Source organism: Boeremia exigua (genome assembly GCF_020726555.1).
Source record: "Boeremia exigua strain MPI-SDFR-AT-0100 chromosome Unknown C7974scaffold_1, whole genome shotgun sequence".
In the NCBI taxonomy this organism is placed as follows: Eukaryota; Fungi; Ascomycota; class Dothideomycetes; order Pleosporales; family Didymellaceae; genus Boeremia; species Boeremia exigua.
In genome coordinates this window covers 1182133-1207967 of record NW_025763518.1, presented here as the reverse complement: position 1 = coordinate 1207967, position 25835 = coordinate 1182133, and the positions used below count along the sequence as shown (strand labels likewise).

Below are 25835 nucleotides of genomic sequence, written 5' to 3'. Positions count from 1 at the left end.
GGTGATAGCAGTCAGCTAAACTGATGCACGCGATTGTGCTTTACGAAGGCATAATGGCCTACCGCAAGGTGAAGATCGATACGCCGCGCTGAGGGATGCGATGAACGACGCGCCGTTCATTGTCCAACTAGCGCGTACGCGTGCCAAGGCTTGACATGCAAACAGTGCAAACCGGACAAACATACCTCACGAGCCTGAAGGGCAACACTTTGCACTACTCCTGTCTCGGTCTTGATCCCGGGTCCTGCAAACGACTGCACGCCCGTAATTCATGAAATTGCATGAAACAAGCCGCGCCTTGACGGAATGATCTTGTACAACTAATACCACGTGACGCAACGCTGGATAACGGAACGGGTTGCACATCACTCCACAGTATCAACAGCATCCTGCAGACAAGCATCTTTGTACAACGCACTCCGATCCAGGATCCCTACCATCTGCAGTGCTCTGTGCTGCGCCAGCCGTTGATTAGTTGATGACCTGCTTAGTGATCTCGATCCTGAAGAAGTCCACGCGCCGAAGGTCCGGAAGATCTGAGAATTCTTTACGCAAGCTGCTGTGAGGCGGCCGCCTGAAAGGTCCAAGATTGAGCTGTTATGCAACTATCATCCTCTCGGATAACTTTAACGAATGAAACAGCCCAGTTGCTCCAAGCAAACCCCGCGCCAGTGCATGCCGCTAACATATGCAAGTCACACCCGCTTCGTCTCTTTGCTCCACCTTCGGCCCTCTCTCGGATGCGTTGTTCCGCTGTGTATTGTACCATAAACCGCCTAATGTAAGTCACCCTTTTATGGTCTCCGCTGTCACTGCGCTGCAGGGCCGGACACTTTGAGAGGCTCACACATCTTAAACTTTGTCGTACACCCTCAAAGAGAGTAGGAATGTTGTGCACAGATCTCTCTCCTGTTCATGCGTCATGATATTCGTCAGCTGGCATCTCATCCTGGAAATTATCGCGTTTCGCTCAAAAGGGCATGACCGCGATAGCGCAGGGTGTCTGGCTCCACATGGTGATGAGACACTCCCCTATGGACAGGACTACCTCCGATTCATGCTAGCACGCTGATATCTGTGAGCTGATTCATCCTTGATGTTGAGATGCTTGTCAATCTGTACGCAAGGCGTCAACGCCAACAGTGTCACACACAGAGATTCCGGCAATGCCATATCCGAAGTCCTGCTTCCACTATGAGCTAAATGCGTAGACGTCAGTGTCCACAGATGAGCTTTCAGGCCAGTTTGGAGCTCTGTCGCCGTCAGAGCTCCTCGGTACTAGCCGAGATCAGTGCGGGAACTGTCTGGGAGCCAACTTCGGGGGCGTGCTCTTTTGAGTTTGTCATTCCGTCCGCGTTTCCGCTCCGCCCGCTACCAATCTTGGAGATTACGATCAATAGACGATGGAGATTATAAGCGGAAAGTTTTGCCTTGCAGATTAATTTCCATTCACAGATCGCTGCGATTAACATTTATTGCTTCTGCAAGCGCAAGCGAACACTTCCAACACGCGGGGAGAAGGCCTTCAACCGCTCTCGGGTTGGCCGTTGCTTCGCTACCGTCAAGTTCTGACTGTGAAGATCTACGTGCCCTTGTCATCCTTGTAACATGGCTGAGAGTGCGAAACGTTGAACACTGCCGATTAACCAGTCCTTGCACTTCTGATTGCATCCCATGCTCCAAGCCGCCGAACTGGCTGTCCTCTGTAAGATTGGAGAGGCGTCTGGTCTTGCCATCATTTGACCGGACATAGACCGCAAGAGCGATGTCTTCGGGTCACACATTGTAGGGACGAGGGGAGTAACAACACTAAGGCGCCTCTTCTTGTGGGGCTGATTATCAGCTAGGAGCGCCTCAAAATCAAGTGGAAGATCGTGTCCACTGACTATCTGTGTGCGCGGCCGTAAGATGTATGGCGTTAGGCTGTTGCCATTGATTGTCACAGTCAGGGATCCAGTCAAGGTGAATACAGCTTGGCTTCCGTATATGGCTGACCAATGTATTCGATGTGCAGCAGACAGTTTTCGCAGCGGTTTTTCTCCATTTTCCGCCGCCGTCTTTCTTGGGCCATCAGCTTTCCGCCCGGGGTATGTCTGACCAGCAGCACATCGAGGCCTGCGAGAGCCAGATTTGGCCGATGAAAAGCGACTCGTGTCAGTAAGGTCGGCCAGCACGTTACATTTCCACGAGGGTTGACAGTTCTGTATCACCCAACTAGCGCTCATGCCGGCTGCTCTTTTCTAGGCCACATGCAGCTCCTGGCCTCTCTTCGCAAACGTCAACACAGTTCCTTGCGTGGACAGTGCATTTGCTGTTCTGCAAGCTTCGGCCTGCTCCCTGCTTTAAGTAGTCGGCGGCCCGGTGCGCTGGATAGAGTGGAACCGCTACTTCCAGGGTCATCCTCCATCGTGTGTTAGAGGCGAATTCGTCGTCGTTGCAGCGACGCTACTTTTGACTTACCTACTATAACCTCTGGCCTGTCCCGTCTCGTGCGACCTGGCCTTGAACTTCGCCGGCTTACCTTTCTCGCCCACCCTGCACTGCACCCAGCCCTTCATATCCTAGATCCTTGTCGATAAAACCGCATTGCCTCCCCACTCAGGCGATCATCGTTCAAACGCCTCTTACAGTGCGACTGCCCACTGTTGCGCAACTGGCTTCGTCCTTGCATCTGCTATCATCACGGGCCTTGGACACCGCCACACAACAAAATCTCCAGTCCATCTGCCATTGCCTTCTTAAGGCTGCCATCGGATCCAATTGTCTTCCAGAGACACAGTTTCGGAGTTCATTGCTCATTATCTCATTGGTAGTTGGCGACTCGCTAAGACTAACGCAATCCCCCGCTCTTACGCAACATACCGCCCAATTACTCGAGGCTCCCATACCCGACCGCGCGTGAGCTGTCTTGCAACAAATCTCGTCGTGTCCTCGACAAGGTACTTGCAGTCCTGTTGCACCACCGGCCCAGAAGCAAGCGACATCTAGCGATATTAGTGTAACGTTTACAGGCGTTGCAGAGTCGCACGTTCTGCTACACAAGATTCAGCCTTGGTGCCGTCGAACTTGCTCTCAGCTGCGAGCATACTGAACGCAAACAAACGATTTGTGCACCCAATGTTGCCTACTCGTTGGCAATAGCACTTGAAATTGCCTCCATCAGACCGGATGAATTCGACGTTTTCTTTCGGCTCGCCGTCCGGCGCTCACAGTCGAATGAGTACCAGCTCTTCCCCTCAGCCCTCCATGTCCTCTGCCAGCGACTCTCCTCTAACCACACCCAACTTCGACTCGAACATATTCGCGACCTCCGATTCGCAATCAGACGGCCGGCGGGACTCGCGCACAAGCCCGGATGATATCATTCCGAAGATCGAGGAAGCAGAACTCGACTTAGCAGATGTCAAGGAAGAGACAGATGAGACTCCCATCTCCCCGACGGAGCCTGTACGCATACGACGAGCTCGTGGCCGACCCCGGATTCACCCGCCCCGCTCGCCCACAACTCTGTCCAAACAAGCAAAAGCACGGTCGAAGACAGGTTGCACGACATGTCGAAAACGAAAGAAGAAGTGCGACGAGACTAAACCTTTCTGTGAGTGTGGGTAACCGAGCAAGCGGGTGCGTAACTAACCAAGATCAGGTTTGTCGTGTCAGAAAAACAACATTCACTGTGAGGGCTACAAGCCTCTAGAGATCTGGAGAAGCGGAAAGGAAAGGGCAGCAGACGGTATGTATCTACTGCAACCTAGCTTGTCCAAGCTGACTGGAGCACAGCCCGCAAACGGAGCGAAGACATCAGATTCGACCTTCCGCCCCTGATGGAAGGTGTCGAAAGCGACCTTGACCGTTCTCTCTTGCAACATTTCGCCAATCGGGCAAGCTCTGTTCTTACCTTACATGGTGACAAAGCATCCAATCCCTTCACCAAGATACTGTTGCCTATGGCGCTGCAGCATGAAGGTTTGATGCATTCGGTGCTCTGCCTGTCCGCCTCACACATGTATTCGATCAACCCATCACAAGAGTACGAGGACCGACAAGCGTACCATCGTGGCAAGGCTCTGCAGCTGCTGAAAAACGACCTCGAGCGCCAAAAGGCCGGCGAAGGTGGAGTGATGGTTTTTGAGGATTCTAACGTTGCCCAAATCCTGCTGCATCTTCTTCACTCTATCTGTGACGGAAACACTTCTGGCGAATACAGGATGCACATGGTGGCCGCGAAGCAGATTGCGATGAGTCAAAAATCGGCCAACCCAGAGTTCCAGTCACTCTTCGATGAGTTCTTCTACTATCATTGGATTGCCAGTCAGATAACCTCCATGGATGGCGCTGATGTACCTATTATGGACGATTTCAACCTACCTTTCAAGATCAACCCCGAGACTGCCGGTCTTATCGGCGTATCTGATGGGTTATTCGGTTTCATTTCCAAGATCAGCAACCTGCGGCGACGCTTGCGGTCTCGTATTGACGAGAAAATCGAGCCAACGATGGACTATGAAGGACTGCTTGCTGCACACGCCATCGACACGGGTCTGCGCGGCTGGGTGTGCCCACAGGCACCGGGCACCCCTCGCTACACCATCTCGATGCTGTATCGTCAAGCTACGTGGGTCTATCTCTATCGCACGACGAAAGACTCCCACCCCCACCCATACATCAAAGACGCTGTAGACAACGGCATACGGTACATCAATGAGCTGCCTGCAGAGGGCTGGATTCAGAGCAACGTTCTCCTGCCGCTGTTTCTCATTGGCTGCGCAGCTTTCGAGGAAGAGCAGCGCATTGAGGTCAACCGAGCATTCGCAGGCCTGATCGCCTGTACAGGTCTGGGAAACATAGGCTTTGCCAAGGAAGTTGTTGACGACATCTGGAAGCTCATGGACTCTGGAGACCCAGAGTCATGGGACTGGGAAAGGATCATCCATCAAAAAGGATGGGATTTTCTTGCTACATAAAACGGACTTACGCCTCATTTCGGTTTTCTTAATTTCGCTTCTTTATGGCTGCATTATCACGGTTATTTTCACGGAGCAAAAGGAGTAACAACCGCGGCGGATGTTTGTCTCCCCGGAATACTATTCTGGGACGAAGGTTCGCATCCTTCAAGGCACGAATGCGCCACGGTTGGCATGTACTCGGCACAACGTCGCTTACTACATGGGCGGCGCATTGTGTAGGATTATGGACCGACAAACGGGTTTACATTTCTTTCTCGCATTTTCTCGGTACAGCGGTTTTCTTTCGCACACATAGCGTTTGGCACATTTCGTGCGCACGATTTGCATCTTTGATTGGCACAAGGCAAGGCGATTCGAATTACAAGCAGCATCTGTAGCTAGGCGCAAAGCATGTTGGTTGGTACAATCGGGTTTCACGACACGTCGCTGCGCAGACGAAAATACAGACTAAGTTAGTCCACTCCCTGCCAGCTCCCAATCCTAGCGCTCCTGCTTCGTGCGTCAATGACGAATGACCGAGGTGTCGTGATGAGGAGAGGAGGAACGCCGTGAGGCGCTGTCTGGAGCCTCGTCTCGACATTCCAGCCTGCAATGCGGGTCGGTTTCTCCGCCAATCCTAGGAGTTAACGGCCGACGGTTGCCATGCTAAATACGCTGTGCGATCTTGACAAGCCAAAGAACCATTGCGATCGCGTCTGCTTCTGTACCTCACCGACGGGCGGGTACTTGCAGCCTGCGAGATGAAGGGTCATGGCTGTTGGCACTCTTCGTCATGAGCTCTGTACACGATGCGGCCGTTAGAGGATCACCACTAGGTTCAGCTTCGGCGGTCCGGCTTGTGCGCTTTGCGTGGGGGCCTGCATTGCCAGTTTGCACAAACCTGAGGGGCTGGCGGCTAAGGCAGATGGCCTTCTACTGGGTCGGTTCTCTGCTCGCATGTGCCTCGGGACACCTTCCAAGCATACGTGAACTCCATGATAAAGTCAATGCTGGGTAAATGCCCCTTGGACACAGCAGTAGCGCACACGTTGTCGGCCCGTCTTGTCAAGTCAGAGCACAGCTTGCCCCGCAGTTGAGCTTGTACGAAGGGGTCCACTGTTGATGAATTGTTCAGGCTAAAGGAAACAAGGTACATCGGCAAATGCGCGGTACTTAGAACGACACCTCACAATTTCCCGATATGACATGGGGGTGAGATTTGGACTTGGAACAATTCTTATCTCGATATGCAAACAGGAGCGCGTTGATCCCGCTGAAGAGGTTGCCGGGTGCACATTTTCTAGACCAGTGACTCCACAATTTCTCCCGTAAGCAAATCTCCGCAATCCTGCATCCCTCCTTCCAAGAACTCAATTCCACAACCAAGGTCTACTCACAGCACTAGACTACACCTTGATCGATGTGTGCTCCGGATGACTCCGATAAGCATCAGCAGTCAGCCTCAAGCACGCACACCGTTTATCAAGGTGGCTACAATTATGCGCCCACAGCCCGAATGGCTTGTGATATACGATCATTCAAGCCATAGGGCCCATAGGCAGACAATCGCTTCCCGAATGAGTCTACTGCATGTAAGCTGAATTCTAGAAGAGGACTGGAGTCGTCAATAATTCCGCTCTGCCTACGTTTGCAATAACTTCAACATGAGTGTGCCTGCATAGACTTGCTGCACTCGCCTTAAAGGTCGATAATGCAAGTCATAATGCGAGATCAGAGTGGAGTGGTATTGGCTGCTTGCTTCGCTACCGATGTCAGCAAAGCTAATGCGCTGCCCACGAGGACACCTGGTGTTGTGATCGCTTGCTCATCCTCGATGTTCGGATCGCCAGAGTGACGGTATAGGGCTGTGCCATGAGCGAACTAAACAACTTGCGGACCTGCAGCTGACAGCTGCGTAAGCGACTCAATACGTTAAGAGGTCATCGGTTTGCCTTGTGAACTATCGGTGTGGAAGAGACCTTCGAGACCAGGCCGTTGCGAGGATCTGCGTGCGATTCTTTTCAAATATCAGTTCTAAAGCTGTGTAACCTTGAATAGAGTTGGCACATGAGTCGAACGGTGTTGCGAGAGCCGCATGTGCCACCTTTGCCCAGACAGGCATTACACGTTGATTGTGAAGCGGAGGGCGACGCATCGCGGTGGAAGGCTGGCCACGAGAACCGTGAGCCACATGCCGAGGCACTGTCTGTCTTACATGTTCGAGAACCTGGTTTTCGAAAGGCTAATGATTCTAGGGTCTGCACAGCAACGTTTAGTACATCTACCCGCCCGTCGTTTGGAACTGGGTTGGATTGGCTGCCGTCTCCATAGTCTCAGAAGAGGGTTTGAGTGCGTGTCCACAAGCTTCGCGAAGTGTGATAAACTGGGACTTCTATACCGCCTCGGCGCAGCCAATCCATTTAGTTGATTGGTTCGATGGTTGAAAACACTTGCAGTGAAGAAGAGCGAGCCAGAAGAAGGTTTTGACAGATGCAGGAATAATAGCCCATCAGGCGGGCCGCAGATAACGCGCGCTTGGTTTAAGAACGCAAGCCGTGATGCAAACATGCCAAGAAATGACACAGCCCTCGGTAGCAGTGGCTGCGCTGTGGTAACCCACAAACCGAAACCGAGAGCAGCAGACACCGGTGAGTCGAAATGAAAAGCCGGCATCCCGAAGTCACACAGCTTTACGGACCTGCCCCGCGTTGCACAGATTGGAGGTGTTTGGGCTGTCGTGCCACCAACCCCAGATTCCCCAGTCAGCAACCCCCACGAATGTTACAGCCAAAGCCGAGTCGATGTCGCACAGGAAACACGGTCCTTCATTTCATAGGCGAGCCGTTGGAAGTGTAACGGCGGCCCGGGATCGGGCTTGAGTACTGTGCAAGCGGCTGGCTGTTCCCGCACATCCCGTTCATCGATGATCAACACTGATATTGTAGCTTGTGGCTGATGAGTGTGTTCTCACAGTAGATGTCAAGTCGCAGAGGTGTACGTTGAATGATGCTTTGACTGTGGTGTCTCCCCGTAAAGAGGACGGCTGATTGGCCAGATTTGGTGTAGCGTAGCGGGGATCGCCTTCGGTTGGCAAGCGATGTAGAAGACATTGCGACCGCTTCTGAATGAGATGACCCGTGCCGTCAAGCGACAGGTGTTGGCTTTGCTGGCTGATTTCGCTCTTTCCTTTGTCCTCATACACTGATCATGAATACGCCACCCTAATTCTGAACATCATGGAGTCGACGGGAAAAAGCAGGGCGGACGTCGAGCATAGGAGCCACAAGCGCGACAGCGAGACTGGGGTCCCCGCGAAAGAGCTGGAAATCGAGGAACACGAGCAGCCACTTCCCGCTTCGATCCACCAAATCCGGTCGCACGCATCCCATGCCGACAATACCATCTCCTTGCGCGAAGTCAACCCTGTATCTGTGCGACTCGATCAGCTCTCTGTGTCTGTCGATGAGTCGCCCAACGCGCTTGCCAAAATATTTTCGAAGAAGAAAGCAACGGGCCACAGTCACGTGAAGAACATCCTGGACGATGTCTCAGCCAACCTCCCAAGCGGAACGCTTACAGCGATCATCGGCGGCAGTGGCAGCGGCAAGACATCCTTGCTAAACCAAATGAGTGGGCGCATGAAGGGAAACCGGATAACTACCTCTGGTCGAACCTTGTTCAACGGCAGTGAAGACGCTTCGAGTATCAGAAGTGCCTATGTGATACAACAAGACATCCTCCTCCCAACATTGACCGTTCGAGAGACCCTGACGTATGCCGCACAACTCCGGCTTCCTTCTTCGGTAACCCAGGATGAAAGGAAACAACTGGTCGAAGAAGTCATTGCGGAGCTGAGCTTGAAGGAGGCCGCAGAAACTCGCATAGGAAATACTGCGCACAAGGGCTGCAGTGGCGGCGAAAAGAGACGAACCAGCCTTGGCGTGCAGCTGCTCTCGAATCCGAGCTTGCTGTGGTTGGATGAGCCCACAACGGGTCTTGATTCCACAAGCGCCTATCAAGTTGTCAAGACGCTGCAGAACCTCGCTCGAAAAGGTAGAACGGTCATAGTGACCATTCATCAGCCACGTTCTGAAATATGGAGTCTGTTTGACAATGTCATCCTGCTCACAAGAGGCAGTCCCGCGTACGCCGGTAGTGCCAAAGACTGTCTGGAATATTTCGCGAAGCTCGGTCATGAGATGCCGCCGTTCACGAACCCAGCGGAACATCTCATCGATGTGGTCAGTGTTGACAATAGAAGCGAGGAGGCTGAGGTTGTGGCTGAAGAAAGAGTTCGGCATATCAAGGCAGCTTGGAGAGAGCACTGTGACAAGGCTCTCGCTGAGAAGACTGAGCAAAGCTACACTACAGTCCCTGTTGCGCCCAAGCTTAAGTCTATGCCACGACATTCCGGCATATGGCAACAAGTCCGTGTGCTCACCTCGCGAACCTGGGTTGTAACGATACGAGACCCCATGGGCATGTTTGGCAGCCTCCTGGAAGCTGTCAGCATGGCCATCATCACGGGATGGATTTTTCTGAACGTGGATGGATCGTTGTCGGGGATTCGGTCTCGGCAGGGTGCTCTTTACAACGCAGCTGCGCTACAGGGCTACCTAATCCTGCTTTTCGAAACTTATCGACTCACGGAGGATATTCAACTTTTCGACGAAGAAGCACGGCAGGGTGTTGTTAGCATCCCAGCTTTCCTCATATCAAGACGCCTCGCCCGTTTCTTCATTGAAGATCTTCCGGTACCGCTCATCTTTTCGGTTATCTACTACTTCATGGTCGGCTTTCGTGCTGATGGCGGCGAGTTTCTCACATTCTTCAGCGTCATTCTCCTAGAACACTACATCGCGGTATGCTTCGCCATGGTCTGTATAGCTGTCTCCAGAAACTTCGCAGGAGCGAGTCTAGTGGCCAATCTTGCGTATACGTTGCAGTCGATGGCGTGCGGATACTTCATTCAGTCGAACACTATTCCCATATATGTGCGATGGACCAAGTGGACTGCTTACGTGGTATGTCTTACCTTCCATACTACGCTGCTTCGAGTTCTGACACATTTTGTAGTTCTACGCTTTTGGTGCTTTGTGTGCCAACGAGTTCACGGACAGCTTCTATGACTGTCCGGTCGGTGGACCTGCAGACGAGGCATGCAAAGAGTATACCGGTACTTTCATCATGGACTCACTCGGCTTTCCCGACAACTGGGTATGGCGGCCAATCCTTGCCTTGACGGGATACGTGTTTGCTTTCTACGCAGGAGCAGCTGTGTTATTGAGATACTGGAACGCTGAGATTGCTATGGCGCGAGCTCGTCCATCTAATATGGACGCATCTGCCGGCAAAGAGAAGATGAGCGAACGCACACCTGATGAAGTAAGAACAATCAACATTCGTCTCGAAGACTTTGGTTTGGACATTGAGAAACGCGCTTTGCGATCGCAAACGACCAAATCAATCCTGAATCCACTTACTGCAGAGTTTCAGCCAGGCTCTTTGAATGTCATCATGGGTCCATCTGGCTCAGGAAAGACATCACTGCTCAACAGCATGGCTGGAAGACTGAAAGACGACTTTTCGACACGCTACAGAACGTTCGGCACGATGACTTTCAACGGACTTGCGCCCTCCGAGGATGTTGTCCACTCTATCTGCTCGTTCGTCACTCAGGATGATGATGCCCTCCTGGCTTCACTGACTGTCCGCGAAACGCTTCACTACGCCGCGGGTCTCCGTCTTCCGAAATGGATGTCCAAGCAGCAAAAGACGCAAAAGGCCGAAGAGATGCTCCTCAAGATGGGCCTCAAGGATTGTGCGGACAATTTGATTGGCAATGACCTTATCAAAGGCATCAGCGGAGGCGAGAAACGTCGAGTGACCATTGCTGTACAGATACTTACAGAGCCGCGCGTACTGCTGCTCGACGAGCCGCTTTCAGGTCTCGATGCTTTCACGGCGCTCTCGATCATGGATGTGCTGCTTGGTCTTGCACATGAAGGCCGCACGCTCATTGTCACCATCCACCAGCCTCGCTCTGACCTTTTTACTCACTTTGGCAACATTCTGCTCCTTGCCCGTGGCGGCCACCCCGTATTCGCAGGGCCAGCGCTTCAGATGCTTCCGCACCTCGCCGCTCAAGGCTACGACTGCCCTCAGCACGTCAATCCAGCCGATTTCGCACTTGACCTGATAACCGTAGATTTGCAGCATGCGGCGCGCGAAGAAGCAAGCAGAGCCAAAGTGCGCAAACTGATCGAGGCCTGGCATCCCGACCTCTTCCCGGCTACGAGGACGGGTTCAATCACCACGCCTGCCGAGCTGGGCAGTCTTGCTCGCGAGCCTGCAAGTTTTGCGTCAGCATACTCGATTCTCATCCGGCGCGCCACAAAGAACTTCTTCCGCATGCCTGATCTGATCATCGCCCGCATCATGCAGGTCGTGGGTTTGGGTATAGTACTGGCACTTTTCTTCGCGCCACTCAAGAACGACTACTTCTCTATTCAAAACCGTATGGGATTTCTCGTTGAAATTGCGCCACTCTACTTCGTCGGTATGCTGAACAACATCGCCACCTATCCCGTAGAGCGCGATGTATTCTACAGAGACTACGACGATCGCATCTATGGCGTAGAAGCCTTCTTCCTGACCTACATCTCGATAACCACGCCGTTCGAGATCATATCCTGTTTTGTTTTCGCAATCCTCGCTGTTCTGGCGGTCGGCTTGAAACGCGATGCCAGCACGTTCTTCATCATCACATACAACGCGTTTTGCATCACGAGTTGCGGCGAGAGTATTGGCATCGCATTTAATACACTGTTTTCGCATACAGGCTTCAGTGTCAACATCATGAGTGTGTTTCTTAGCGTTGCGCAGGTCATGGGTGAGTGGCGGCTCCTTCCTACTTTCTATATCACGCAGCAGTGTGCTAATCTAGTCCAGGTGGCGTCCTTTCCCTCAATATTCCATCGTTTCTGCAAGCTTTCAACCACCTCTCTCCTGTAAAATGGGCCATCGGAAACATGGCCCCCTACACCCTCCGCAACGAGAAGTTCACGTGTGAGGATTGGCAGAAGATCAGTGGCCAATGTCCTATCACAACGGGTGAACAGGTCTTGGAGCTGTACAAGCTGGACAAGGATCCAGAGATGTATCTTATGGCGCTTGGTATTTGCGCGTTTGTATATCGGTTCTTGGCTTATGTGGTGCTGAAGTGTGTCAAGGAGAGGTGGGTGGGCCGAATGTGGAGGAAATTGGGTGGTGGTAAGAAGAGCATTCCTACGGTTTGAATAGAGCAGGCATAAGCTGTTACCATATGATACAACAGACAAGACGATATCTGCTGTGTACACCGACGCACCGCCATACCGAATTTATACCTAGCAGTAGATCATAATATGATAGTGCCTACACCTGCACACTACCTACACGCTGCTTTCCACGTCGATCTCAACGGACAGGTGTATGGACGCACTTACCTGATCATGGCGGGCCACGTGGAAGGGAATGCCACGGCTATGGCGGTCTATCGGGCCGTGATGGTTGTTGCGATCGAGCCGTGTGAGATGCAAGCGTCATGAGGAGATGCAAGGCAGACAGCAGGGCAGCTGCAAGTGTGATCGACAGAACGGGGTTGCGCCGGCGTCAGCACGCTGAATTTCGCCGTTGACGCTAGGAAAAACAAGCCCTTAGCCCAAGACTTTTAGACGGTGCCTGGAGGAGAGGCTGCGTGGTGGTTGAACTGCAGGGCTAGACCGTGGTGACCAGACGGGACGATCGAAGCTGGCCCCACAAAAAATACGGGGAGAAGCGTACGTCAACCACTGTGCCTCTCCCAGATGAACGAGCCATTCTCCGTTCCTGCACCTCGACTTCGGCCGTGAGCAACAGCACTCGGCAAACACGGTCCGCTTTATCCGCCAGCATGCTCAGCGGACCGCCTCGCCTCGTCCCCTTCATTTTTGTGGCCGTTGCGCTTGCGCTGGTCGTGTGGTACTACCATGGCGTGTCGGTTTCAAGCGCACCACTGTCGGCGTGGAAGCCCGGGTCCTCGCTCTCGACACAGCGGCCAGCGTCGTTGCGGCCCGGCGTAGACCCACTTGACTTTAGCATTCCGCTGCGCTTCTCGGACGGGCAGGCCAAGCCCGCCGGCAGCAACTACACATTCAAGATCGTCGTGCCCAAGACGACCAAGGAGGACCTCAAATGGATGCTGGAGGAGATTCCCGATGCGCCGCTGGTCATCTACGAGGTCGACAATGAGCGGGCGGAGAACAAGGTGCCCAAGAACAAGGGCCGCGAGGCCATGGTATGCTCGCGCTGCGCTGTACGGCCTGATAGAGGATGCTAACCGCGCCAGGTCTATCTCAGCTACATCATCGACCACTACGACGACCTCCCCGACACGACCCTCTTCATGCACGCCCACCGCCACGCCTGGCACAACAACCAGCTGATGGGCCTCGACGCCGCGCAGATCGTGAGCCGCCTGAACCACGCCCGCGTTGCGCGCCTCGGCTACATGAACGTGCGGTGCCACCACGACCCGGGCTGCCCGGATTGGATCCACATGGACCGCCCGGGCGGCGACTTCGACTTCTTCCACAAGCCGGAGGAGATCTACTGGCGCAAGAGCATCTGGGAGGAGATCCACCCTGGCGCGCCTATTCCCCCAGCCCTCTCTGGCATATGCTGTGCTCAGTTCGCCGTCTCGCGCGACCGCATCAGGCAGGTGCCGCTCGAGCGCTTCATCCACTACCGCAAGTGGCTGCTCACGACGGGCATGGACGACCAGTTTTCCGGCCGTATCTTCGAGTACATCTGGCACTACATCTTTACCGGCCACGAGGTCTACTGCCCTGCCATGAACACGTGCTACTGCGACGGCTACGGCATCTGTTTCGGCGGGCGCCAGAAGTTCGACAACTACATGAAGAAGCAGGAAGACCGCAACGGGAAGTGGATGCAGCTGGACGAGTTCAACAAGCGCGCAGACAAGGCAAAGGAAGAGGGCAAAGACGCCAATTTCACCGATGCTGAGAAGCTCAAAATGGAGACGCTGCGGAAGACTATCAACGAGATGGACGCTGAGCTCGATAAGCTGAGGGAGGATGCGAGGAAGAGGGGCGACGATCCCAAACTGAGGATGGAGGAGACGGAGTCGTATGACTCCTCGCATATTTGGGATTATGCGCCACACGGCGATAAGATTTGAGACTTCTGTATACCATGGCTTCATGACAGGCGTTGCGGCGGCGTGGGCGTTGGGCGGGCACTGTGTTTGGTCGGATGATGGCGACTGTACAGTATATAGAACTGAATGCTGGCATGCAGCGTGTTGGACTATGCAATCCACACACCATCATTATTACATTGCTACTCTCTCACACTACCATGGTCCTCGACTCTTGTCGCTGTGTTCCGGTTGCGACTGCTGTTTTCCCGATCACGTGCTCCGCTCCCGCTCTCTCACCTTCAGCATTCACACATCAAGGAACGCCCTGTATTCATCGTGCAAGCGCTTTATAATGAAATTGATTGCACGGAGATTCTGCTCTGGGTCCAGAGAACCGTTTACTGCACCCAGGAAGGGCTCAATTGCCGCCAACGCGACTGCAAGTCAAGAAACGGAGGATCGATAATATTGCCAGGAAGCTTCTCTATTGGTGGATTTGCACTTAAGTGGAGACATTCACTTGAGATTTGGAAGCCTATCAGCTGTGCCAAAGCAGACTTAATCCTTCAAAACTGCCACGAGGCAACTCAGACGTGTCATGGGTGCGGTAACTACGCGTCAATCTAGTTAAGATGGTCACGCTAATCCCAAAGTGCGGTGGTTGGGGACTCCCTCAACCCTTCAACCTTACACTTCCACAATTGCGACGCGACCGTCGCTAAGCTAAGGGGCCGGCTCGCACCGTCACTATTGCAGTACCATAGGGAAAGCTGAGAGCACGGCACAGCAGTTCAAGACGTGTTCAGTCTCACCTTCACCACTTGCACTGCGACGATGAATACCTGGCCTCCAACGCAAAGAGAGACTAGAACCTGGACCGACTTTCTATCACACACCAATTTTCCACATTTACGATATCAATTGATAGAAATCTCGCACAAGCTCGTTGCTCGCTCTTGCTCGCTCTTGCTGATAGCAAAATGACGGACAGGAGAACGGCACACAATCGAGCCACCTCAGACACTCAGGACAACGCCCCGCGTAAGGCGAAGCTCACGATTACGCCATCGCCGTCAGATTATTCAAGATCGCATGTGGCAAATTACACACGACCCGCGCCTGTCACTTCTGAAGAAGACTTGCTGAAATTCGCAAACGTGAGTGGTATTCTGCAGATGCTGTGAGACTCCAACTAACATTTATTGAGCGTGAATTGAAGCGCGCACGGACGCCGAAAGAACCCATCATTGCTGATCTTGTGGATTTCGAGGTTTATAGGTGCCCTGAAACCGACCGAAAGCGAGCTTGGGAACTAACAAGTCTGCACCTGTTCGACGTCAAGGCGAAGAATCTCTGTTTCGACGGCCATGTTCAGATCAACAATAACAGATACTATGTTGAACTGGTTCACATTGAGGATACCTCAATCGAGGGATATGATTCAGATCACAACCCAGGCGTCGTCGCGTACCTTCAGACGCGCTTAGCAACAGAAGACGTAACCTCTGATCTCTGGTTGCGATTGGGTCAGCCAGCTCTGCGTTATGCGAGATTTCACTCGCCGTTCTTGTGGGTCGCTGGGCTTGGCAAACATGTAATTGATTACATGTGTGATCGGCCTAGGGGCACAGTGAGCTTGGAGGATTTTGCAGAAGACTTCCATTCTTGGCTGATGCACCGCTTTGGCTCCAATCCCAAGTTTCAGAACTGGCTTGCAGCATTTGAAAACACAGACTTCCGCGTCGCTTTCAATGCCTATGTAGGATTCTTCCACAACCAAGCTCTCAATCTGCCCACTTCAAAGCACCTCACCAGTCACCCAGTGTGGTCCCACTGCATGTGTGATCGAAAGATGGCGGTTGCCAGGCAGCCAAACCAGGTCAAGCACACGCTGACCACTCCCCACGTATACCAATGCTTTCAGCGAATGTACTTCGCCGGTAAGCTAAAGCTGGTCACTCCCTCTGGTGCGGTCAGGCAGATGCAAGAAAAGAGAAAAGCGACGTTGGGCTTTCCCAGAGTTCGCACCATACCCCTCCTTTCAAGACGTAAAGAAGACAACACACATTCCTCTCACGTTCAAGTGGGGGACGTGGTCTCGATCGTGCCCGATGGCGTCGATAAGGTTCATTGGCAAAAGTCGAACGATGACTGGTTGGGTTATGTCCAGGGAACGGAGACGACCACGACAGGAGCACAGTGACTTCTGGTACTTTGGCTTTATCGTCCTGCTGATACTAACATATGTCTTGCCAACTATCCCGTTACAAACGAGCTGTTTCTATCGGATAACTGCAATTGTAAAGAGCGAAAGATATTGTCGAGCGATGTTATACGGAAACACACCGTGGAATGGTCGCCGCGCTCACTTCAGACTGATAAAGAGTTCATCCTCCGTCAGACTTACATAACTAACGACAGTGCTTTTGTGACTATCAAGGAAGACCACAAGATCTGTCCCTGTCGCAGGCCAAAGTCGAGCGCTATCAGGTGGCTTGCCGGCGATACAGTTTACATCAAGAAGAGCACCAATGGGCATGAGGTGCTTGAACCTGTCGTTATCCATAGAATCAACAAGAAGACGAGCGAGATACAAGTTCGGAAGTTACTCCGTCTTGACCGAGACTGCTCAGCACTAGCAGTGGAAGCAAAGAGGGGGAAGATACTTCCCAACGAACTCGTCCTCACAGGCAAACTGAAGACAGTGGCACCATCCCGTGTTGAGCGACCGTGTCACATTACTTTCGTCAAGCAAGTGGATGTACTGAACGGCCACATAGCTTCGCCGTATAATTTAGGAGGAGCTGGAGATTACTGGTTCATCAGCATGGGTATCGTCGACATGCACAATGTTGAGCGCTTGATCTTCTTAGAAAAATTACCTGAGGGATTTCACGAAGCCCGAGAGGCGCAACTCCCATTCGAGAAGCTAAGGGGGCTTAGTCTATTTAGCGGCGGTGGCGGCCTCGATAGAGGACTGGAAGAAGGAGGCGCTGTGGAATTCCAGACATCAGTCGACTACGACTCCGCAGCAATCCACACACAGCGTGCGAACTGTAAAAATTCGCAGCAGATGCGACTTTTCTGCGGTTCGTTTGATGATTATCTCGGGCTGCTTCTTTCCGGAGACGAGAATCGCATGGTAGCACGTGTAGGCCAGGTGGATTTAGTTGCTGCCGGTTCACCTTGCCCAGGTACCCAAAGCTATACCTTGATTAAAGACAGGCACTGACTAGCTTAGGATTTTCGACACTCCAGCAGAATATGCTTAGTGAACAATCAATCACATACGCCTCCCACATTACTACCTTCTGCACAGCTGTCGACTTATACCGTCCACTCTTTGGGATTTTGGAGAATGTTGTGAACATGGCGTCGACACGTACAGGTCTTGAAGATCAAAATGTTCTGTCACAGTTAGTAGCTTGCTTGGTCTCGATGGGTTACCAGGTCAACCAGTATATCATGGACTCATGGACGTACGGGAGCATTCAGCGACGGTCGCGTATCATCCTGACAATAGCAGCGCCTGGATTTGAACCGATATTGCAACGGCCACATACGCACAGTCGGTCATACGAGGATACACGTGCACGGAGTCTCGGAAAGCTCCCGAATGGAGAGCGATTTGGCGATCGTGAACACTACGCCACTCCTTTTCCGTATGTGTCCGCTCACGATGCCACCTCAGACCTGCCAGACATCGGAAACAGCAATACACAAACCTGCATACCATACCCCGATCACCGGCTCTTACGATCCACCAACAGCAAAACTCGAGCTTTGCTTGAGTGCATCCCGAAATGCCCCCCTGGCTATGGGTACGCGGAGGCCATGGAACTAAGTCTGATTCCACCGCTTCTGCAGATTACAAAGAAGGAAACGGGCAGGGCGTACCGACGCATAAAGGCGGATGGTCTCATACCTACCATCACGACAGCTGTCCATATGCAAGATGCGCGCAATGGTGCCTCGGTGCACTGGGCTCAACAAAGGCCTTTGAGCATTCAAGAAGCACGACGCACACAGGGTTATCCAGATAATGAACCCATCATCGGCTCGCTCAGTGAACAATGGAGGACGCTCGGCAATGGAGTGGACCGAAAGGTCTCATTCTCCGTAGGTCTCGCTCTGCGAGATGCGTACACAAACTCTAATCGTTACCATTGGCTCGGCCACGGTCCAGAGAATGACGCTGAGCTCATTGTAGACGTGGAAGATGATCATCTATCAGAAGCAAGAGAACGACCAACAGCTGCTCTTCAAACAGCAAGCCCATCATCGTCTAGATCATCGTCGACGGATTCATTCTCGTCCACGCGGGATGCACGACAAAGTTTCAACTTGTCGCTATCTCTTGATCAAGTCGATGACACCAAGCCCCGGCCGATGAATGTACGTGTTGAAGTGCTACTGACGAGGACGCACCACGCACAACATAAAGGCTTGCCCCACCGTGGACAAAACCTTACTGCTAATGTAAAGAGACCTCCGTCGCCGGCTTCTCCGACTGTCTCACCACCAACACAGACGAGTCGCCCGTTTAAACGTCCAAGAGAAGGTGATGAACCTCACCAGCAAAGCGTTTCAAATAATCACAACAACCCTTTAAAGCGACCGAAAGTGGACACACAAAGGTCATCGTTACCCGCAAACACAACGCCAGAAGTCAGAATTAAATCCGAGAACAGACGGAAGACACTACCACCTCTCCAGGGGACTACCCACACTAGAAGGTCGGGGCTAGTGCAGTTCGCACCGAGAACATGGCATAAGAAGATTGAGGATCCCAAGAACATTATTGAGCTGGCATAAAGCCAGTGTAGACTAGACTACTAAGTGTTTCCAACTCATTAGCCTAATGCTTCATTTGAAGTCAGTAAGGCCGAGGCGATATGCCCTTCAATGCATGCGTTTACTTCCACTCAGCGCTCCATGTCTGCTCGCCCTTCCTGAATGGAACAACTTCAACACTGACACCATCCTTCTTCAGGATGTCAACGATCTTCTCTGCGCCCTTATTCAGCACAATCCTCTCATTCCTTTCGTCCTTGACCTGGTAAAATTTGCGCCCGTACGCTCCAAAGAAACCCTCCAGCGCTTCTTGAGTAACATCCTCTTCCTCAACAACACCACGCTCAATACCCGTCTTCAGCGCATCCAAAACATATCCCAGCGCGTATGGCTGAGTGAACACACCAGCAGCGACCTTGTCCTCGCCCCTCTTCTTAGTGCTGGGGTGCGGGGCTGAGTCTGTTCCCAAAAAGAAACGCCCGCTGCTGCTCACAACAGCCTTGAGCAGTGCATCCCGATCCTCGGGCGTCTTAGCAACCGGCTTGCAGAAGCAGAATGGGTCGCCGGCCCAATCGTCAATCACGAGACTGAGATGGTGTGCAGTGATGGTGCCGCCGACGCTGGGCCCGCACGCGCGCACAGCATCCAGCGCAGCCGCGGTGCTGCAGTGCTCCAGAATGATGCGCAGATTGGGGAACTTGGCGTGCAGCCCCTTGAATGTCGGCAGAAACGCGGGCTCGGCGTTGAGGACGGTGATGGCGCTGCTCCCGGTCGCGGACACGTGCGTGTTTGCCGGCGTGCTGGGGACTTCGCCGTGCAGGTTGAGGATCATGTTCTGCTTCTCCATTTCCGCGAACACGGGGTAAAACGGCTCGTACGATAGAACGCCCGAGGATGAGTTCTTGCGGGTTCAGACACAGCGACACGTTAGAGTGGTGGGACACTTACCGTTGTGACGCCCGCCGGGTACGACTTGACGCCGGTGATGCCAGCCTTCTTTGCTTCGCGGATCACCTCAGGCGTGATATCCTCATGCAGGTACAGAGACATGAGGTAGTCGACATTGGGCTCGATGGCGCGCAGGCGCTCGCGGTACTCGAGAGCTGCTTGGACTGATGTAACGGGCGGGACGAGGTTAGGCTGAATCAAATCAACAGGTGTTTACAATGAAGACATGAGAGAGACATCTTGAATGCAAAACGGTAATTTGAAGAAACGGGACTAGCTTACCATAACGTATACCTGATTCACACCTCCCCCGCGGATAGTGGGGGTGACGAGCTGCGACATCTCTCCATCCCGCAAGTGCACATGAGCGTCGAACGCCGCCGGCAGCTCAATCTCAGTCAGATCCGTGAAACCCATGTTCGTTTCAATTGACAGGGATTGGTTGACGGTGTTGAGTGAGTTCGTCAAATTTTGAATGCGCTGCTGGAGAGCGAAATCGCATGCGGCTAAGGATGGCGCTAGCCAAGTTGGGTAGCCCAACGTTGGTGTATTTGTAGATTATGTGTGGCTCATGCTAGATGAATATGTAGCACAATGTGTATATAGTATTCTGAGTGCCTACAGGAAGGTCGTATTATCATCTTCGGAGCTGAGACGGAGTGTACCTCTGAATGGAGGCTGTTGATGTTCGCCTAACTGGGACTAGGGCGTATATCTTCAACCTTAAATTCGGATGAAGTGGTGACACGAGTCTCTAAATACCTTGCAATAACGGAGCCCTTCAGTGTTAGTTTGCGTGGATTGTGGTAGCTGATGAGTATGTTAAGGAATACTATACATTTTGCTTCGGATGGAGGCAGGAAGTACCTAGGTACGAATTTCGATTCGAGCACGAAGCTACATCACTAGAACCTATCCCACCCGAATTTGTACGCTCTTCGCTATTGTTTTTTTGTCTTGGGGTTTTAGAGGTGAAGCTGAGCGGCCACACACCGCTCTTTCGATGGGCTTGCGCTGCGAAGGTGCGAGAGGTTTGCACCTTCACCTGGCCTCTACTTAAAGTCCCATCCATTTCCCCACCATCTCTTCCCCACCATCTCTTCCCCACCACACCACCACAACCGATACACGAAACTGAGCCATCACATTCTACGTATCTTTACATCCACATCACGCGCATACAAATCGCTCTCAGACAGTCTCCTTATAGCCATCCCTTCGCCTGGCGACCTCTTCGACCACGACAAAGGCGCCCTCCTTGCGCTCATCCTTATCCCTCATATTCTCCGCATCCCGACGAGCTATGAATAATCTGTTCGTCCCCTTCGAGGACGACACGACTGTGTCGAGCCAAGATGCCACTCTCAAGGCGCTGAACGAGCGCGTGGCAGACCTGGAAACCAAGCTTGCAGCTCGAGACAGAACCATCACTACACAGAAAGAGACGCTTAACACAGTCAATGTCTACGTGAAACCTATTCTTTCCCGTTTATTTACCGAGATGGGAACACCAGAACCCACCACGACCACCGAACTCGTTGCAGCGCTAACACCGGTGCCAAGTTGGCTAGACAAAGTGTTGACCACCGAGCCCGCCAAAGAGAAGGAGAACCCTGAAGAGTCGACCCGCGAGCAAGAGCTACAAGAACAACTCGACATCAATCAACAACACGTAGACGAGCTTGATACCGAAATAACAGAGCTAAGGACTGGCGTCGTTCCATGGATGATCAACCGTCTTCATTGAGAAAGTGTCCGAAAGGACCAAAGCCATCGCAGAGTCTAGAAAAGCATTGCGTGATGCCAGCATCTCTATGAAAATTCAGGAGTTTTCGGAGCATACCCTACCGAATGCAGTCGCGTCGATTGAGAGACTGGGCCACGGTGACTTCCTGGATGAGATGACTTAGGCATTATCGTGGACGTTCTTTGCCGACATCCCATTGATCAGTCAACACATATTCGCGACCGGTACTCCTCTTCAATCCGAGCAATTCCAGCCCGAGATGTTGCGCCGTCTACGATACACACGACACCACCGCAAGGCACTGGACAATACACAGAGGCAGCACCCGGAAACTGCTAACGAAGAACTCATCAACTTCTACAGCCGAAACATGTCAGCATACATTGCCGCCTGCCTCGCCATCAACCCGCGCGAGGCCGTCAATTTTGACGTAGACCTAACATCTGTTGCGCATATTCGGGTAGAGGAACCCCAGTCGCCTCAAATCAATGAGGTCCAGGCCGCCGCGGTCGCTGGTCCAAAAAACTAGAGGGCACACCAAAGGTGACTAAGACCCAGCCCAGCAACACCGCTGCTTCCACCGGGGATAGATACACGCTTACTACACACGCGAACACAGCCGCCCAGAATAACACGCAAAAGAAGCCGCCATCGAAGCCTCTCCCCGAAAAGACTGCAAGATCTTCCAACAAGGAAGATTCCCCAAGAGATGCGCCGAAGCCTCAAAACCCGCTGAACATGCCAAGCAGGGCAACCAAGGGTCCAGACGGCAAGCCACTGAAGGGCTGGGGAGGCAACGTCGACTACACCTCTATCGACAGTGCCCTTCAGGACTTGAGCGGCGTCGGGAGGAACGACAACTTGCCGGCATATGTGGCACTGAACCCGTGGATGGCCACCAGCGCAGTGAAGAAGCACGGCCCGATGTGGATTTGTCTCAGGGATGTCAGGCGACACAGCAAGAAGGTTGTTATCAACGCCTGGGAACTCGAAAAATGTGGTGGCTGTGGAACACCGAGGTACAAGGGCATGACTGTCATAACCTCGTTGTATCTCAAAGCAACAAGCGACTGCTGATCGGCCAAAAAAAAAACGAGCTCCTTCGTACGGCCCAAGCATCGACACCGCCAACTGCAAGCTCCGGAATCCAGCTACGTTCAACTCCTTGCTCACCATTCCAAATAAGGGAGCACCGTTGACGAAGACGAAGAAGAAGAAGAAGAAGAAGAAGAAGAAGAAGAAGAAGAAGAAGAAGAAGAAGAAGAAGAAGAAGAATGGAGCCGATGACAGTACGAAGTGCGAGAAGCGCAAGAAGGCCTTGTAGAGAGGTGGACGGTATATGGGGTAATCTAGAGGGAGACTACGTAGATGAAGGATCTAAGGATAGTTATTGAGATAATAGAGAATATGGTACCAGAGCAAAGGACTAGAGAGAACCGGGCGGCGTATTGACGAGACTCAGATTCTGAGTGTTAGAGTTCCCGTCTTTATGTTGGTGCTGGCATGTAAGGCTGCAATCTGAGAGCTAGGAGGTATCTAGCTGATACCGAGACATATATCTCCTACAGCAAAAATGCAAAGTATTCCTCAATATGCTCATCAGCTATCGGACTCTTCACAAATGGACTCTGACGAGCTCCATCATTGCAAGGAGAGTTCTCTACACTGATGGCGGAGCCTAGAGCTCAGAGATCACCGGAGACTTCGTACTCAATCGACAACACCGATGGGCTCAAGACATTCGCCGTACCTCCAAGATTGTTACCAATCCACAACCGTGACGCACACGCCGGTATGGGCTCGGGAACATAGCGGGGGGCAGTCAACGAGACTTTTAGCGGGACAGTTTAGATTACAGTATGCTTCGGGGAATTAAGTGCCCTCTGAATTTTTCGTGTTTCCCATACTTTGCTGTTGCGTGCTCGAACACTTGGCGCACATCTATCAGTATCCTGCAACGCAATCAAGGATTCGGTCGGTCGGTGGTCCGTGTCACCTCCGCCTTCGCCGAACATTTCCCAAGCTTGAGCTCCCCTCCAAGGCTACACTGCACACACGTGCCTTCAAACGTCCCGCACACAACTGCGCTTGTCGCGCACACTGGGTCGTTGCAACTCAACTGACACGCCTACATAGCCTATCATGTCAGACGCAAAACGGCGTAGAACAGGCGACGAAGACGTCAGCGAACTACGACGAAATGCGCGCCAAACATATCTCGCCCAGCGAGAGGCGCAACAGCTTGCTCTGCTGCGTCGCCAAGTTGCAGAAGAGGAGGACGAGGAGGAGCGGCTGGGTTCGAAGCTCACAGAGGCAGAGAGGAAGGATTTTGCGCGAAACCGAGAAACACTGCGACTCGCCGAAGCACGAAACGCCATTGACGAGCACCTCGATGGCTACTTGTTACCAGACGCCGATGGGACCAGAACGTCTGCTCTGTCGAAACGGCACAATGAGAGAGAGAAAGGATACGACAAGAGCGAAGTGCAGCTGTGGGAGGATGAACAGATGAGCAAGATCAAGAGCCAAGTCAAGAGACCCGAGCGCGTGTCTGCGGAAGACTACGAGTTTGTCTTCTCGGATGAAATGGCTATAAACTTCCAGAGCGACGGCATGCCGGATCCAGACAAGGCATTGTTGGAACGCCAGCTGAAGGAGGCCGAGCAAAAGGTCAAGACCATGGAGGATGTACGGAAGAGTCTGCCAATTTACGTGTATCGAGAAGAACTGCTGGCAGCGGCCGAATCGCATCCTGTTCTCATCATCGTAGCTGAGACCGGTTCTGGAAAGACGACCCAAGTACCGCAATACCTCCACGAGTCCGGCTTCACGAAGAACGGCAAGATTGGCTGCACACAACCGCGTCGAGTCGCCGCCATGTCTGTCGCCAAGCGTGTGAGCGAAGAGATGGGTGTGCGACTGGGTCGAGAATGTGGTTACTCGGTGCGTTTCGACAGCAAGGTCACACCGGAAGTGACCAAGGTCGAATACCTGACAGACGGTCTGATGCTCAAGCAACTAATGTCGGATCCGTTGCTGTCTGAATACGCAGCTGTCGTTCTAGACGAGGCTCACGAACGTTCATTGGCAACAGATCTGTTGATGAGTTTGCTAAAGGAGCTGGTGGCTGTTCGTCCAGAGTTCAGACTGTTGGTCACCAGTGCCACACTGAATGCCACGAAGTTCTCAGATTACTTTGGCGGTGCACCGCTATTCAACATCCCTGGACGAACACACCCTATCGAGCGTCTCTACTCGAGTTCGCCGGAAGCAAACTACCTCAACGCGGCAGTCACAACCGTCTTTCAAATCCATCTCTCGCAAGGGCCTGGAGACATTCTAGTATTCTTTACAGGCTCTGAGGAGATTGAAAGTGCAGCTGAGTATATTACCGAAACATCGCGGAAGCTTGGGTCCAAAGCAGGCCCTTTGATTGTCGCCCCTGTGTACGGTGCCCTACCAGCAGAGGAGCAACAGAAGATTTTCGCACCAACACCCCCTGGTCATCGCAAGATTGTTCTCAGTACCAACATTGCCGAAACCAGTTTGACCATCGATGGCATCCGTTACTGCATAGACTGTGGTCTTGAGAAGCAGTCAGTATACGACCACAAGCGCTCCATGAACACTTTGGTAGTTGTGCCATGCTCGCGAGCAAGTGCTGAGCAAAGAGCTGGTCGTGCTGGACGTACAGGGCCTGGAATGTGCTTTAGGCTGTATACCAAGTACGCCTTCTACAACGAGCTGCAGATGGAGACCGAACCTGAAATTCTGCGCTGCGATCTCGACGGCCCCATGCTCACACTGAAGACGATGGGCATCAACGATCTCTTGAACTTTGATTTCATTGATCCGCCGTCCACCACTGCGATAGCGGCATCCCTCGAGCACCTCTACGCCCTGGGTTACATCGACTCTATGGGTAAGGTCACCAAACTCGGCCGCCGCGCTAGCGAACTGCCTCTTGATCCAAAACTCGGCAAAGCCCTGCTCGCTGCAGACAAATATGGCTGCGTTGAAGAGATGGTGACGCTGGTGTCTATGGTTAGCGAAGCCGGGACACTCTTCTTCGCGCCTAAGGACAAAAAGGTCGCAGCAGACCTTGCCAAGCAGCGCTTCAGTGAGGACGCCGCAGGCGGCGATCTCATCGCGTTCCTCAAAATCTGGAACGAGTTCACCGAAAACGAGTTTAGCCAGGCATGGTGCAAGGAGAACTTCC

At 52.7% G+C, this 25835-nt stretch overlaps 5 protein-coding genes across 5 annotated transcripts; 4 read left to right on the top strand and 1 right to left on the bottom strand.

Annotated features, from left to right (window-relative positions):
• The first annotated feature begins 3027 nt into the window (after positions 1-3027).
• On the top strand, positions 3028-5142 carry C7974DRAFT_9442 (fungal-specific transcription factor domain-containing protein). The gene is made up of 3 exons (XM_046147564.1): positions 3028-3595; positions 3644-3730; positions 3778-5142. The coding sequence occupies exons 1-3, from the start codon at positions 3169-3171 to the stop codon at positions 4959-4961; spliced, it is 1698 nt and encodes a 565-aa protein (XP_046002660.1). The 5' UTR covers positions 3028-3168; the 3' UTR covers positions 4962-5142.
• Positions 5143-7686: 2544 nt separating this feature from the next.
• Positions 7687-12524, top strand: C7974DRAFT_9466 (ABC transporter-like protein). The gene is made up of 3 exons (XM_046147566.1): positions 7687-9967; positions 10020-11835; positions 11895-12524. Exons 1-3 carry the CDS (start codon positions 8180-8182, stop codon positions 12239-12241), a joined length of 3951 nt encoding a protein of 1316 aa, XP_046002659.1. The 5' UTR covers positions 7687-8179; the 3' UTR covers positions 12242-12524.
• Position 12525: 1 nt separating this feature from the next.
• On the top strand, positions 12526-14330 carry C7974DRAFT_9467 (uncharacterized protein). Its single transcript, XM_046147567.1, has 2 exons — positions 12526-13260; positions 13312-14330. The coding sequence occupies exons 1-2, from the start codon at positions 12877-12879 to the stop codon at positions 14164-14166; spliced, it is 1239 nt and encodes a 412-aa protein (XP_046002658.1). The 5' UTR covers positions 12526-12876; the 3' UTR covers positions 14167-14330.
• A 777-nt stretch (positions 14331-15107) lies between these two features.
• Positions 15108-18942, top strand: C7974DRAFT_429894 (S-adenosyl-L-methionine-dependent methyltransferase; the record flags this gene model as incomplete). The annotated part of the gene is made up of 6 exons (XM_046144670.1): positions 15108-15284; positions 15347-16326; positions 16453-17321; positions 17369-18463; positions 18572-18606; positions 18658-18942. 6 exons carry the CDS (start codon positions 15108-15110, stop codon positions 18940-18942), a joined length of 3441 nt encoding a protein of 1146 aa, XP_046002657.1.
• A 100-nt stretch (positions 18943-19042) lies between these two features.
• On the bottom strand, positions 19043-20286 carry C7974DRAFT_300101 (uncharacterized protein; the record flags this gene model as incomplete). Its single annotated transcript, XM_046137783.1, has 3 exons — positions 19043-19822; positions 19870-20061; positions 20152-20286. The coding sequence occupies 3 exons, from the start codon at positions 20284-20286 to the stop codon at positions 19043-19045; spliced, it is 1107 nt and encodes a 368-aa protein (XP_046002656.1).
• Between the last annotated feature and the right edge of the window lie 5549 nt (positions 20287-25835).